The sequence below is a fragment of the Polyodon spathula genome, chromosome 6 (assembly GCF_017654505.1).
Source record: "Polyodon spathula isolate WHYD16114869_AA chromosome 6, ASM1765450v1, whole genome shotgun sequence".
Taxonomy (NCBI): domain Eukaryota; kingdom Metazoa; phylum Chordata; class Actinopteri; order Acipenseriformes; family Polyodontidae; genus Polyodon; species Polyodon spathula.
Window position 1 is genome coordinate 14,215,536 of NC_054539.1, and position 13,770 is coordinate 14,229,305.

At 38.3% G+C, this 13,770-nt stretch overlaps 1 protein-coding gene across 1 annotated transcript in view; it reads left to right on the forward strand.

Annotated features, from left to right (window-relative positions):
- Positions 1-13,172, forward strand: part of LOC121316875 (glycogen phosphorylase, brain form) — a 28,103-nt gene extending 14,931 nt beyond the window's left edge. The window contains exons 8-20 of the mRNA XM_041252157.1: positions 1,864-2,007; positions 3,265-3,357; positions 4,031-4,177; positions 4,706-4,869; positions 4,969-5,083; positions 6,514-6,615; positions 7,396-7,543; positions 7,898-7,956; positions 8,692-8,833; positions 10,017-10,224; positions 10,475-10,609; positions 10,940-11,006; positions 11,910-13,172. Coding sequence (XP_041108091.1) covers positions 1,864-2,007; positions 3,265-3,357; positions 4,031-4,177; positions 4,706-4,869; positions 4,969-5,083; positions 6,514-6,615; positions 7,396-7,543; positions 7,898-7,956; positions 8,692-8,833; positions 10,017-10,224; positions 10,475-10,609; positions 10,940-11,006; positions 11,910-12,062 — 1,677 coding nt within the window. The 3' untranslated portion in view covers positions 12,063-13,172. The remainder of the gene's footprint in view (positions 1-1,863; positions 2,008-3,264; positions 3,358-4,030; positions 4,178-4,705; positions 4,870-4,968; positions 5,084-6,513; positions 6,616-7,395; positions 7,544-7,897; positions 7,957-8,691; positions 8,834-10,016; positions 10,225-10,474; positions 10,610-10,939; positions 11,007-11,909) is intronic.
- The last annotated feature ends 598 nt before the right edge of the window (positions 13,173-13,770 follow it).

A 13,770-nucleotide genomic window follows, 5' to 3' on the forward strand; every position in this document is an offset into this window, starting at 1 on the left:
ATCGTAACGCAGAAGCCCTTCAGAAAAAAAAAGTCGAGTACGTACAAGCACAGTATAAGCGAGCAGCGCTGTCAACAGACTGCTGTGGCGCTTTTGTTTGAAAACATGTTTAAAGCTTTCTGTATTTTCCCACGCTATGACTCGCCAGAAATGCCATAATTTAACCACAGCTGCCGCGGGCTCGATGGCCTGGCTTCGCGGACACGAATTTGCCTGCGGGCACCACTTTGAGGATCACTGCTCTATACTGTCAGAAATAGCACCACATTCTCCAAAAACGCACACTCTACCAAAACATTTTGACAGTCGGACATCCGATTTACCACCAACAGGCATAGCAGCACAAATTCCACAACGTTTGCGAGTTACAAGTCACTACCACACATTAAGAAAATGCTAGTTTCTGACAAAAGCTCTCAGATGTGTATTCGACTTCCCAAAGTGTGCTTAAATTTAAAAAGCTCTCATACAGTGACTAAAAGTGAATGTCAATACTTCCCTTTGAGCTTTAGCAAAGTGTCAGTTATATAGGAACAAAAAAAAAAAAAACAGGAATAGAGGCATGATTTGAGCATAACATACAGTACATCTCAGCTGCATGAGTCAACTGAATTCAAATGGATTAAGTTAAATTTAGATACTTACATTACTGGAGCATCGTCGGTTCGTTTTCTTTTTACAGAATTTATCGGGACATAGCTAATGCGTAAGACACAAATATAGCCCCGGTTTAGTGCAAAGTTGGCCAAACGTACTGTATTATTATATTTCTTAGCAGGCGCCCTTATCCAGGGCAACTTATAATTGTTACAAGATATCACATTATTTTGTACATACAATTATCCATTTATACAGTATAAATAACTAAACACCAGCTGCACAAGCTGGTTGCTTGCGTGCCTTGCAATGAAAGAAAAGTTTCTGTATGTTTGCTGCAGACGCGCTTAATTTCGATACTATGCTATTGAAGACGCAAGATCTCATATCTCAGCCATCCAATCACCAATCTTTTTTTCATAACCATGACAACGGTACTGAGGTGGGTGGGACGGATGTATTTTTTGAACCACGAGGATGAGCTAAACTCGCCACAGCGGATTACATTCTGGTACGGTTTGGTATGAAATGTTTTTAACTGTCAATCGCTCCGTAACTGGGTGGGATCATGAGCAAAATGGGTGGGCCCAGGCGTGGCGCCACCCCTGCTCCAAGATAACACTTGGGATAGATGTATTATATATTTGCCCTTTTTTGTGAAAGGAATATAAAACTGTTAAGGTTTTAACTATGCAGCATTTAGCAATTAAGCATTTTTCGGCATGACCATTACCTTGCCACTGAAATGATGTCTGGTATCAGATAAGCCTTCACGTTTTTCCATACTGATGCCTCCCCTCTTGTTATACAGGGCTTTATGGAACAACTGTCTTAAAAACATGCCTAAATTCCAAAACCTGCAAAACCTTTTTTTTTTTCTTTTTCTTTTTTTTTTTTTTTTTTTAAAGTATCTGCAAGCTCTGGCGTTACCTGGCTTTGACAAACTTTGAGTTTACTTGCAATCTCAAATCATAATGTCTTGTTTTGTGTTAACTGGTTATATCGCTCAGCAATTATTCTGCACTTGCTGTGTCATTGGTCCAAACATCCAGAAAGGTTTTTTTTTTTTTTTTTTTTTTTGACCTTAGTGAAACTGTGAGGCAGCTTTACAAAATCGCTTTTGTCTTGAGCCGTCAGATGGGAAGAGATTTGTTTACATGTATCTTTGAGAAGTATACAGAGACACAATGGCGTTTGTTCATGTACCTGTCTCTCAGTAAAGCTGTTTTCAAGGAGCAGTAGGAGGTAACTTGACCTTTTGTTCAGTTTTTTGAAGGGAAGGAGCTGCGTCTGAAACAGGAGTATTTTGTGGTTGCTGCCACTCTCCAGGACATTATCCGACGATTCAAGTCCTCCAAGTTTGGCTGCCGGGACCCTGTCAGGACTTCATTTGAAACATTCCCTGAAAAGGTGGGCATCTTTAATCAGCGCTCTGGAAAACTAGTCTTGTGAAACATGTTCTAGGAAATGTTGTGAACAAAAGCAGTTAATTTCATACCTGATGCATTCCAATGCACATACTATGTTCCTAAATAATTGTATTTTCTGGCTAATGGCATCCATTCGGAAAATGGGCTATGCAATTATTATTGTGAATATACAGTATTAATTTAGCTGTTTTATAATGTGGCCCATTCAACCCCCACCTCTCCCAAACGCAATAATTCACTGAGCAACAAACACAGACATCTCTGTCTAAAATCCACCCCCTGATGCTCCCCCCCACCTCCACACACACACACACACACACACACACACACACACACACACACACACACACACCGAGGTAGTACCCCTTTCTTCAAACAGTTCGATTTCTAAAAGAAAGCAACACACTGAAATACATTTTCAATCGATTGCAGAGAAAAAACCAGCTCACTTTTTAGTAGAGATTCTTGTGAGAGGCATTGGACCTCAGTGATTGATGACCGTTTAGTAATGAGATGTTTGGTAACCAAAGAAAACAAGGTCACCAGTACAGAACAGCAAAGCCAAATGCGTTTAGCCACATTCCACCTCCATATGAAAATAAATTCCAAAAAATAACCCTGCACTCTGCCAAAGAGAAAGAGTTTATATTGAACTGGACTGTAACAATCATTTGGAAATGTTCCTGCTGGTCTGTTGTGGAATATTATTGATTTACCATATATAATAGTATTCATTTACCATGTGTCAGTGAGCCTTGGGACCAAGTATATATTCCGCAGCCACCCCCCACCCCCCTCCATTATCTAAAACAATCCCAATATTGTCAAACAATGTACTGTAAGTGCAAACACAGATTACAATATTACATACAAATAAAAAGAGGCGTAGATTTTTCTCAGAATCTGCCGTTACTGGCTTTGAACTTCATTTGAGCTTCAACGGCCTTCCTCATTGCATTCAAATCCTGTGACAATGTGACTTTTCAACTCTGAATGGAGCGAGGAAATCTGTGCAGTCCTGGCCCCTAGGATTCTCTGGACAAACAAACTCAAAGCTTGTCAAAGCCAAATTTAGAGAAAAACGACAATAGCTTAATAGAGGAACAGCATAACCTACCAATCAGAATGATGCCAAACACCATGAAATCGTAAGGGCAAAGTAAAACACAATTAAAATGACAGAGGGTGTATCTGTTTTAAATTCAAGATGCAATATTTTATTATGTTTTCTTTCCAGGTGGCTATTCAGCTAAATGACACCCATCCAGCCCTGGCTATTCCTGAACTCATGAGAATTTTGTTGGACGTGGAAAAGTTAACCTGGGAGAAGGTACTGTAAGAGATTCTCTGCAGCACTACCTCTGACATACATACCTGTTAGAGGAATATGTCTATGCTACCGTTAAAACCCAGCAGTAAATGTACAGGCGACTACAATGATCAATTCTAGTGTGGCCAATGATGACTGAACAGTTAATAACAATATGTAATTTAAAGTCATGAGGTAGTATGGGATCATGATGAATTAACTCTATTGTCTTGCCAAGCTAAGGTGACATTTTTAATATATAATGGAATTTGGCAGTCAGCTTGTATTAGCTGCATGGTGTCTTAAAGTGGGCTACAGGTTAAAAAAAAAAATTCTAAAATCGTGCTTTAAATTTGATTCGAACAGGTTAACAAATGAAGCCCATTACAGCAATGTACTGGTCATTGGCTTATACTGACATGTTGTGGCAATAGCATTATCAGTTATAATTATAAGAATTGCAGAGCATTCTAAACCAATTTTATTTAGTCAAGTGTGTATGTATGTATTTATGTTATTTACACAGTAGTTCTTGTCCTGTTTTTGTTCTGTTTTGTGTGTGTGTGTGTGTGTGTGTGTGTGTTTATTTTTTCGTAGACTTCACACCCTATATATTATCAATCAAAAATTAGGAAGACTGACACAAAATGGAACCAGATTGCTTATTGTGAAGTTGTTTTTTTCTCTTCCCAAGGCTTGGGACGTGACAGTCCAGACCTGCGCCTACACCAACCACACTGTGCTGCCCGAGGCCCTGGAGCGCTGGTCCGTCCACATGTTCGAGAAGCTGCTGCCCAGACACCTGGAGATCATCTACGAGATCAACCGCAGGCACCTGGATGTAAGGGGCACAGCAGCACCTGCTGAAAGGGCTCAGGAGGGACCAGTCGTACAAAAACAACAATGTGTCACAATGTCTGCAGAGACATATCTGCGTCAAAAGCATTTGTGACAGTTAAAATATAAACAACCTTGTTGAATTATAATTGACCATCATGGGCCTGATTTCTCAAGGTCTTTACTGCAAAGTGTAATTGTCGCTTGACAAACAACATTCATTTAAGGACTCAAACGTGTTTCTAAGTTTTGTTCCAAGTTATGTAACAATAATAATTCTATTAAACAATGGTTTCATTTGGGCCCTTATTCCCTTCGGCCCCCTGGGTCCACAAATGTGGACCTAAATTGAAGTGTTCAATATATAAAATTACGCTTGGGTACATGTATATATTGAAAAACAGATTAAAAATATTTAGCCTATATCAATATTTAGCCTATATCAATATTTAGCCTATATGAACTGTTGGGGAAATGTTTTTGAGCTGTTCGATAGTTTATCCTCAAACACTTCCACCTGTCTGCTCTGCAGAGGGTCTCTGCTATGTACCCCGGAGATGGGGACCTGCTGAGGAGGATGTCCCTGATCGAGGAGGGAGACCCCAAGAGGATCAACATGGCCCACCTGTGTGTGGTGGGCTCCCATGCTGTCAATGGGGTGGCCAGGATTCACTCAGAGATTGTCAAAAACACTGTGTGAGTCTGCGGGAGGGAGGGAGTCCCTCTCCATTATCGTTAGACCCCTGCTATACATGTTCTTGAGACATGTTTAACCTTTATCTTTTCTCTTGTCAGTTTTAAAGATTTCTATGACATTGAGCCAGAGAAGTTCCAGAACAAGACCAATGGAATCACTCCAAGGCGCTGGCTGCTGCTATGTAACCCTGGACTCACCGATATCATTGCTGAGGTACAAACTCAATCCTTGATAACCATGCAGGGTATAAGTGACTTCAGACTCCTCTGTGAATCTCTTGAACAGTGCTGCTGTGGTAATGCAGTGTATAAGGTTAATTGAAGGATTTAAGGGTAAGCCTTGATGAACCAAGTTTTCTAATTGGTCAACAGACACTATGGGCTAGATTCTCAAAGCTGTTTACTCTAAATTGTCATTCACGTAATTGTTTTCTGAATGGGGGGGAAAAAACACCAAGCAAAAGTCTCAAACGAATAAGAAACACCTTTACCGTAATACTCCATTTAAGCCCTTGAATTAACAGTCTGAGTTGTTTATTTCTGGTTTGGTAACTTTTCCTTTCTAAAAAAAAAGATTGTGCTAATGACAAATTAGAGTAAATAGTTTTGAGAATGTAATATATAGACATGTATCACAAAGGCTGTAAGCTTTCCCCTCTTGCCACTATGACAAATGTTGGCGAAATGTGGGAGTCCGAAAGCTCTTGAAGGATTGGTGACAAGTGGCCCATGGGAATTACACTCTGGCTATTATGGGTGATACAGGTGCACTCCACTTATAAGGGATCCTGTTAGAACAGAGTTCCGGTTACCTTGTATTGAGGAGGCATGTCTCTGCCAAACAACATGGGTTTCAATGGGGAATTACTCTGGTTTAAATGGACTCGTTTGTAACATATATACCGCTTAATACATACAGCTTTCCTGTTTCACTGGCAGGTCTTTTGCATTGAATATGTACAGTTTAATACCTACAGTATTGTTTAATGTGTACAGTTTAATACCTACAGTATTGTTTAATATGTACAGTTTAATGCATACATTATTGTTTAATATGTACAGTTTTCCTGTTCCTCAAGTAGATATTGTGCGCAAATAAGGTACATCCAGGACAGTAAATGATGTCACGGTGGCATTTGTGACGTGAGGCAGGAAAACAGTTGCTGTTTACTTTTATTCTTCTATGTTTTTCTTGGCACAGCCGTTGTACAGTTTGAACATAACAGATACAATTTCAATTGCATTTAGCGAAAACATAAATTCTTAAAATGGTACTACTTATTACACTGCACGGCCCTCAGGGGCGTGTTTTGTACAAATAATAAACTCCCGTTCTTTGGCAATTAAGCGTCCTTGTATTATTTATATTTAATGTGCTTATGTTTGCAGTTACATACAGCATTTTGAATGGTCTTTGCTACGCACTTCGTTTATAAAGTACTGATTTCCATTGTCCCTGGAGTCCGTTACAATTGGATGTTTGACTCTCCTTTGAGAAACGGTTCAATACAGAATGCACAGCTCACCAGACATTTGCTTCATTGGAACAGAGACAGAAAAGACACAAGTATTGTTGGTAACTATTTCTAAAGTGAAATGAATTCCCAGTAAACCTTCAGTAATCACTGCTTGTTGACTCTGTAGAAAATTGGAGAAGAATTCCTCACTGACTTGTACCAGCTGAAGAAGCTTCTCAACTTCATTGATGATGACATCTTCATCCGGGACGTGGCCAAAGTGAAACAGGTAAGGCTCTGTGAACTTGACAAGAATCTTGTATGTAGGTTTTCATCATAAAAAAAAACAAAAAAACTTTAGAGGGCTTGTTTTAACAAAGGGTGTCGTTTTATTACTACATTTGCAGTTTGAGACATTTGTGTAATTATTGTGTTATTTTAGCAGATATTTGCAGATGTATTCAACTGGAGGTGCTCCCAAGTTCAGGGGATAGACAGGAACAGTGGTAATACCCTTATATCCAGGCTCCACAGTGCTGGTCTAACGCTCTCATTCCCAATACTTAGGAAAAGTGTAGATCTATTAAATAACTGAAAACGACTTCATATATATATATATATATATATATATATATATATATATATATATATATATATATATACAACAAAAATGTTATGAATGTGTACCGTGTTGGCAACTTGATTCATGCCATGATAATGAAACTAATGTTGAATCGAGTCACGGTAGTCTTTTGACAAATTAGCTGTGTCATTACTGTCTTGTTCCATGTTTTTTATTAGACAAGTGACGTAGGACTCCGTTGTCGTTAACAGGTATTCAATAAAATAAAACAGTTAGTTTATCTTTTTGAGAAAAAAAATGCTTAGAAACCTTATGGAGGTGGTAAATTAATTCAGGAGAATGAGGCCTATTTCCCAAGGCTTCCACGGCAAGGCTAGACTTTGGGTACGGCAAGGCTAGACTTGGGGTATGGCAAGGCTAGACTTGGGGTACAGCGCTCCAATCAGCACATAAACCATCATACAGTTCTTTTTTTTTTTTTTTTAGGAAAACAAATTGAAATTTTCGGTCTACTTGGAGGGAAAGTACAAAGTGAAAATAAATCCGGATTCTATTTTCGACATCCAAGTGAAGAGAATTCACGAATACAAGAGACAGCTGCTGAACTGTTTGCACATCATCACTTTCTACAACCGTAAGCACAGCCCACTTATGATCTATTAAAAAGCATGAAGCTGCCAATGTATTACTGTAAGGTGTTTTATGTATTTGTTTACAGGTGCTGTATAGTAACATTTATGAGAATTTGAAATCACTTTCCTTTACCCCTTTTGTAGTAGTTGTTTTATTGTAAAGGTTTCTTATTTTTCACTTCTTTGAAAGGACAACAGTATATAGCAGCCCTCTGTTCCATGTTTGTCCTCAGGGATTGGTCACCCAGTGATCTCTGTGCTGTGAAAACTGTACTGTTTCAAACAGGTGGTGTTATTACCTCCCCAGCCCAGCACATATAGACATGAAATGAAGATGTCATTTTTTTTTCATTCAGGTATCAAGAAAGATCCAAATAAGCAGTATGTGCCAAGAACTGTGATGATTGGAGGGAAGGTATGCTCTGACCATCGTTCTTGTTACTAGCGGTTCATTTGTAAACAAAAAGGTATCAGATCTTATCATTAAGGAAGATAGAATGGTTGTTTATAGACCTGATGTACTGTACTGACCTTGAATTACAGTAGCTCCCAGGTATGCTTCAATTTCTTATCTATTTGGGGGTCGGGTTTTATGCCTGTTTGAACAATATCAGTGGCAGGCCGACTAATCTGATGCTGTTGCTAAGAGCGTTTTGATGTTTGGTACAAAATTAGTGATTGTCTTACTCTTAGACGTCGCATCATAAAATATATTGTTACAGTACATGTTTGACATTCAATTATACATGTTATTTAAATACAGCTATGGCCAGAGGTTTTGCATTACGTATATGGAAAACTACAAATCGGTATGCAATTCAATATGTTATAAGGTAACATTATTCAGCAGGTTTCATTCAACTTTATGAAGCAAAATTTGTTAATTCTGTTGGGCTATGCAAAACATTTGTCCCTAGTTGTAGAGTTGCTTTTGCAATAACGATTTATTTTTGCATACGGCTCATCATTTGTACAATTCTCACCTGTCAGAAAAGGTGCCGGATCGAGGATCCTGTGCGATCCGGCACACGTTAACCCCTGCTTATTACTTATTTAGTACAGCAGGTCTTTCCAATAAAATCTGCTGGGTTACTGACGTGTATGGCTGGCCTGGCATGTAGGAAATAACGTCTTGCTTGTTTCCTTGAAGGCTGCCCCAGGCTACCACATGGCTAAAATGATCATCAAGCTGATTACCTCCATCGCTGATATTGTGAATAACGACCCTGTCGTGGGAGATCGACTCAAAGTGATCTACCTGGAGAACTACAGAGTATCGCTGGCGGAAAAAGGTGAGATGTTAAACAAAGAGATCAAATTATTCTCAAACGTATCATTTCTGTAACTTGAGTTATAAAGTCTGGCTCCTCTTCGGGTTCTCAAAGTGTGCTTCACCGAATGGTTTCATACAATAAAAATATAGATTTAGACATTTCTTTAATTTGTAAGTGAATGACACTTTAGATCCAAAGTCTCTTTTAAGGTTGAGAACATGTTTTCTTAAGAAAAAGACACAAAACACAAATCTCCAGTATACACAAGGAAACAGTGCAGGGCTTTAGTGTAAGCTAAACAGTGCCCCCTGGTGACTTCTCTGTCACAACAAAACCTAGAAACAGCTGCTGCTCATACATACAATTTCTGTTTTTATATTGGCATTATATACTGTATTATTTCTCTTTTCGGGAAATGATAACTGAACAGAAATGAGGAAATGAGAGGTGTTTCTCATATTGACAACTGCCTTGTCAGTCTGCACTGTACCACCTTGTAATCCTCATAACCATTAGGTCTTGTCAAAAGAAGTTACATATTTTTCTATCTTTTAATTATTTTATGCAGTTTGGTGTACTTGGCACACTGTCTCAGTAGAGAAATGAATAGACAGCTGTATAAAAATCGAATTCTCCTAATCGATTACTCCTACGAAAGATTTGTGTCCAATTTAACCAAACCAAAAAAAGTGGGAAATTATAAATTCAAGCAATAAATATATTTTTTTACAGCGTCTGTTTTTGATGAAACTCGACTGATATATTATTTAGCACAAATGAAGTATCATAATCTGTTACTCAATCTTGCATACAAATGTCTTGCTTCCATTTTTTACCTATACTGTAGAGAGTTGCGATGAAACTAAACTGGGTTCTTTAGCAGAGAATATCAGAATATGGGTATATGTTTAGGGACTTTCCTTCTGTTTGTTTATGTCACACCACTGTATTTTTAAATATTGCACAGCTATTATCAAATGGATTTACTTTTAACTTAAAAAAGACCAAATCTTGAGCAACTAACGTAATACATTTTTCTAATTGTTTTGTTGATTTATTTTTATTTTTTTTTAACGATTGGAAAAGCATTTAATAAATAAGCAGTTGAATGTGTGTACCCTCATGTGTAGGATTCCACGCGTGAAGCTCACTGCTCTCATGGTTTGTGTGTGTACCTCTGTGTCTGTGTTTGTTGTCCCAGTGGTGCCTGCTGCTGACCTGTCACAACAGATCTCCACGGCTGGTACCGAGGCCTCTGGCACCGGGAACATGAAGTTCATGCTCAACGGCGCCCTCACCATCGGCACCATGGACGGTGCCAACGTGGAAATGGCAGAGGAGGCCGGGGAAGAGAACCTTTTCATCTTCGGAATGAGAGTCGAGGATGTGGAGGCCATGGACAAGGCGGGGTGAGTGAAGGTTGAAAACACAGAGCTGAATTACAGGAGGCCTGGGCTTGAATCTGACTTTGAACGACATGTAATAATACTATTGCAAACTTAACAGCGAACTCCGTTGAAACACATTCCATTTTTTCCTGTGCTACTGATTGTCTGAGCTACTAAAGACATTCGTTCTTGTTCTTTTGAAAGCTCTACTGTATGGTGGATTTGGAATATTGTAACAATTGTTTGTGCACTGGCTTGGTGTCCCCTGCAGCTACAATGCCAGAGAGTACTATGAACGCATCCCTGAGCTCAAGCAGGTGATGGATCAAATCAGCAGTGGCTTCTTCTCCCCCAAGCAGCCTGACCTCTTCAAAGACATCATCAACATGCTCATGAACCACGACAGGTAAAACACAACAGCCACGAAGCATGTCGTCTTATAAAAAACGTGCACACTGAATATACAGAAACATTATTATTTATTTATGTATTTATTTATTTTGAAAGAGACCTTTATCCAATAACCTGTCAAATCCCGGTTCCACAGCTCATCTTTTTTGAACAACAAGAAGGGAAAAAACAATGCATATGTATTTGATGTAAATTTCAATTTTTTTTTTTTTGCGATCAGTTATGCATTTGAAATAAAAAAAATGATGGTATATGACACCAACAGCAGAACAGAAAACGAAGACAATACAGTATATTTACCCACGGCCTTTATATGCCTTCACAGGTTCAAAGTTTTTGCCGACTACGAAGCTTATATTAGCAGTCAAGAGAAGGTGAATGAGCTCTACAAGGTGGGTTTGCTGTCATTCTGTCTGAAAACAAAACAAAAATATTGGTGGAATAAGAAATAGTGATGTAATGATAATCTTGTTCAGCCCCGGCCTGGCTCTGCATCGGGGCTTCATGCCTGTCAGGGTTTGTTCTTCATTTGTATTGTCTTCATTCTGAAAGCACAGCCATCTGGCAAACACACAGCGCCAGGCAGTTCCATTCTTATTGGAAACATTAAGCACTGTTAGCAGGGGTTTTAAAACACGCTGATATTGAAAAAAAGGGCTAGGTTTGGTGGATATAGGTGTCAGTTACTCAATATAGAGATGTATGAAGTTAAATACTAGTATTCCTATTCATATGAAGTAAGCATCAGTTTAGGATGCATTCAGTACTTACTCATTTTGCTGGTTGGTGTGTACTTAGTGTTCATGATTAATTAATGTTTGTGTTAAAATATATATATATATATATATATATATTATATATATATATATATATATATATATATATATATATATATATATATTTTAAGAGGTTAAAGAAACAGGCTAGTAACCAGGCGGTCCCTGGTTCAAATCCCAGCTCAGCCACTGACTCATTGTGTGACCCTGTGCAAGTCACTTAACCTCCTTGTGCTCCATCCTTTGGGTGAGGCGTTATTATAAATGACTCTGCAGCTGATGCATAGTTCAGACACCCTAGTCTCGTATCTTGTAAAGCGCTTTGTGATGGTGTTCCACAATGAAAGGCGCTATATAAAAATAAAGATTATTATTATTATTATTATTATTATTATTATAGTTAGAGTTAACATAATGAAATCTTAGTATAAAGTGTTACAGCTGGCAATAACTAAAGCTTGTCACCCCCCCCCCCCCCCCCCCCCCCCCCCCCTTCACTTCATCATACATCTTTCACAGAATCCAAAGGAGTGGACCAAGAAAGTGATCAAGAACATCGCTGGCTCAGGCAAGTTCTCGAGCGACCGGACCATTGCGGAATACGCGCGGGAGATCTGGGGAGTGGAGCCTTCGGATGTGAAGATCCCTCCTCCCAACGAGCCCCGAGAGTGAGAGGCCCCGGAGACACATGGGAAGATCTCGGTGTACAGCAGTGCTCACTTCAAGGAAGCCATTCCGCTTTCAAGGGTTCCGGTGACATCACAGGGCCCCAGTGCTGCACTACTTATCTAATACCGTTCAGACTTAGCTTTATAACACATGCTACTGTAGGATATGGAGCTGTTATATGGATCTTATTTCAGTGAGGAATGGTAAACCCTGAAGCTGACGCCTGTGTCGCTTGAAACTGGTATATTTAGCTTTGCTGTTTTGTGTGTGTGTGTGTGTGCGTGTGCATGTGCATGTGCGTGTGCAGGGCATGTGATCTTTTGTTGTAGCTAAAGGTTTGCATACCATGACAGTCAAGAACTGTACAGTTTGTATGTTGACAGATTGCTCTGTGCATCATTGCTCTCACTAAATTCACTGGTAATACAATTGAACTAACAAACATTTTTCACAGATTTGTGTAACACAGATACAAGGCATGTTTCAGTACAGGCACTGATATAAAGATCTTACATAAGAGAGGTATTGCACTTTTATGACAGTCTGCATTAGGAAGTTTCTACCAGTGGAAAATCTTTTTAATTTCAATAATTTTATGTAAAAGCAGTTTTGGGCTCCTTTTAAATTTTTCTAGTAAAATAATTTTAGGAAGTTGCAAAGTTCATGTGGAGCAGTTTTATTTTGGATGGAATTAACACATCTCTGATGAGGTATAGTGAAATAAAAGTACAATATTGCTCAACATACATGCTGACTAGTAGACCGGGGTTCATTCAACTACAGGGTAACATTTTTTTTTTAAAATGTGTTTTTTACTCCAGTGTCATTTTCTGAAAAGAGAAACTAACGCATTAAACTCAAGGTCTGTTAAGTACTGTATTGTCGTTTCTTACAGGTGTTTTCAATCTATCTATATCATCACACTGTGATTGACAAAACCAACTGTGCTGGTCTTTCCCAAAAGTGCTACAAATGTCACTCCTTGTGAGGCAAAAATAAGGATTGCTGTGCATGCTTCCCCTAGCACCTTTCTGTGGTGTGTGTCTGGCATTATCGTTTAGTGTTTTTGAATGTACAGTGCATAAACAAATCAAGGAATGTATATAACTTGAATTTGTCTGTGTTTGTTTTATTCTTATATTACTATTTTTTTTTATAAGATTAAATCAAAACTATGCTTCTTGTTCCACACACAACTGATTTTTACTATATTTAAATCATTGCACTATTAATAAATCTCTGAATTTAATCCACTAGTTTAATGAGATTATATTTTTATATATACATTATTGATTTACTAAGATCAATAATTTAAATATTTCCCCCATTTATCTGGACTGGAAAATTCTTAAGAATGTATATAATTTAAAAATACAGCTTTCATTAACTCCCTGTCCCCAGTTAGGCTTCTCTGGTGCTAGAACTGCCACTTAGTATGAAAAATGAAACACAACCAAAAACATAATCTTCGGGTACTTATTGTTTTTATTTTAAAAACAAACAAACACAAAACAATTCTTAACCATTTAATCAAGTTTAGTTTAGCAGCTTACAAATAAAAGATGAAGAAAAAATAAACAAAATCAGCCAACCGTATCCCCAAAACAGAATAAAATCTGTCCTCAAAAATTGTATTTGTTAGCATTGTTGAAGAAGCTAATGGGAATAATATACAGTACATTGTCCAGTTTATTTAGACTTTGTTTTGACT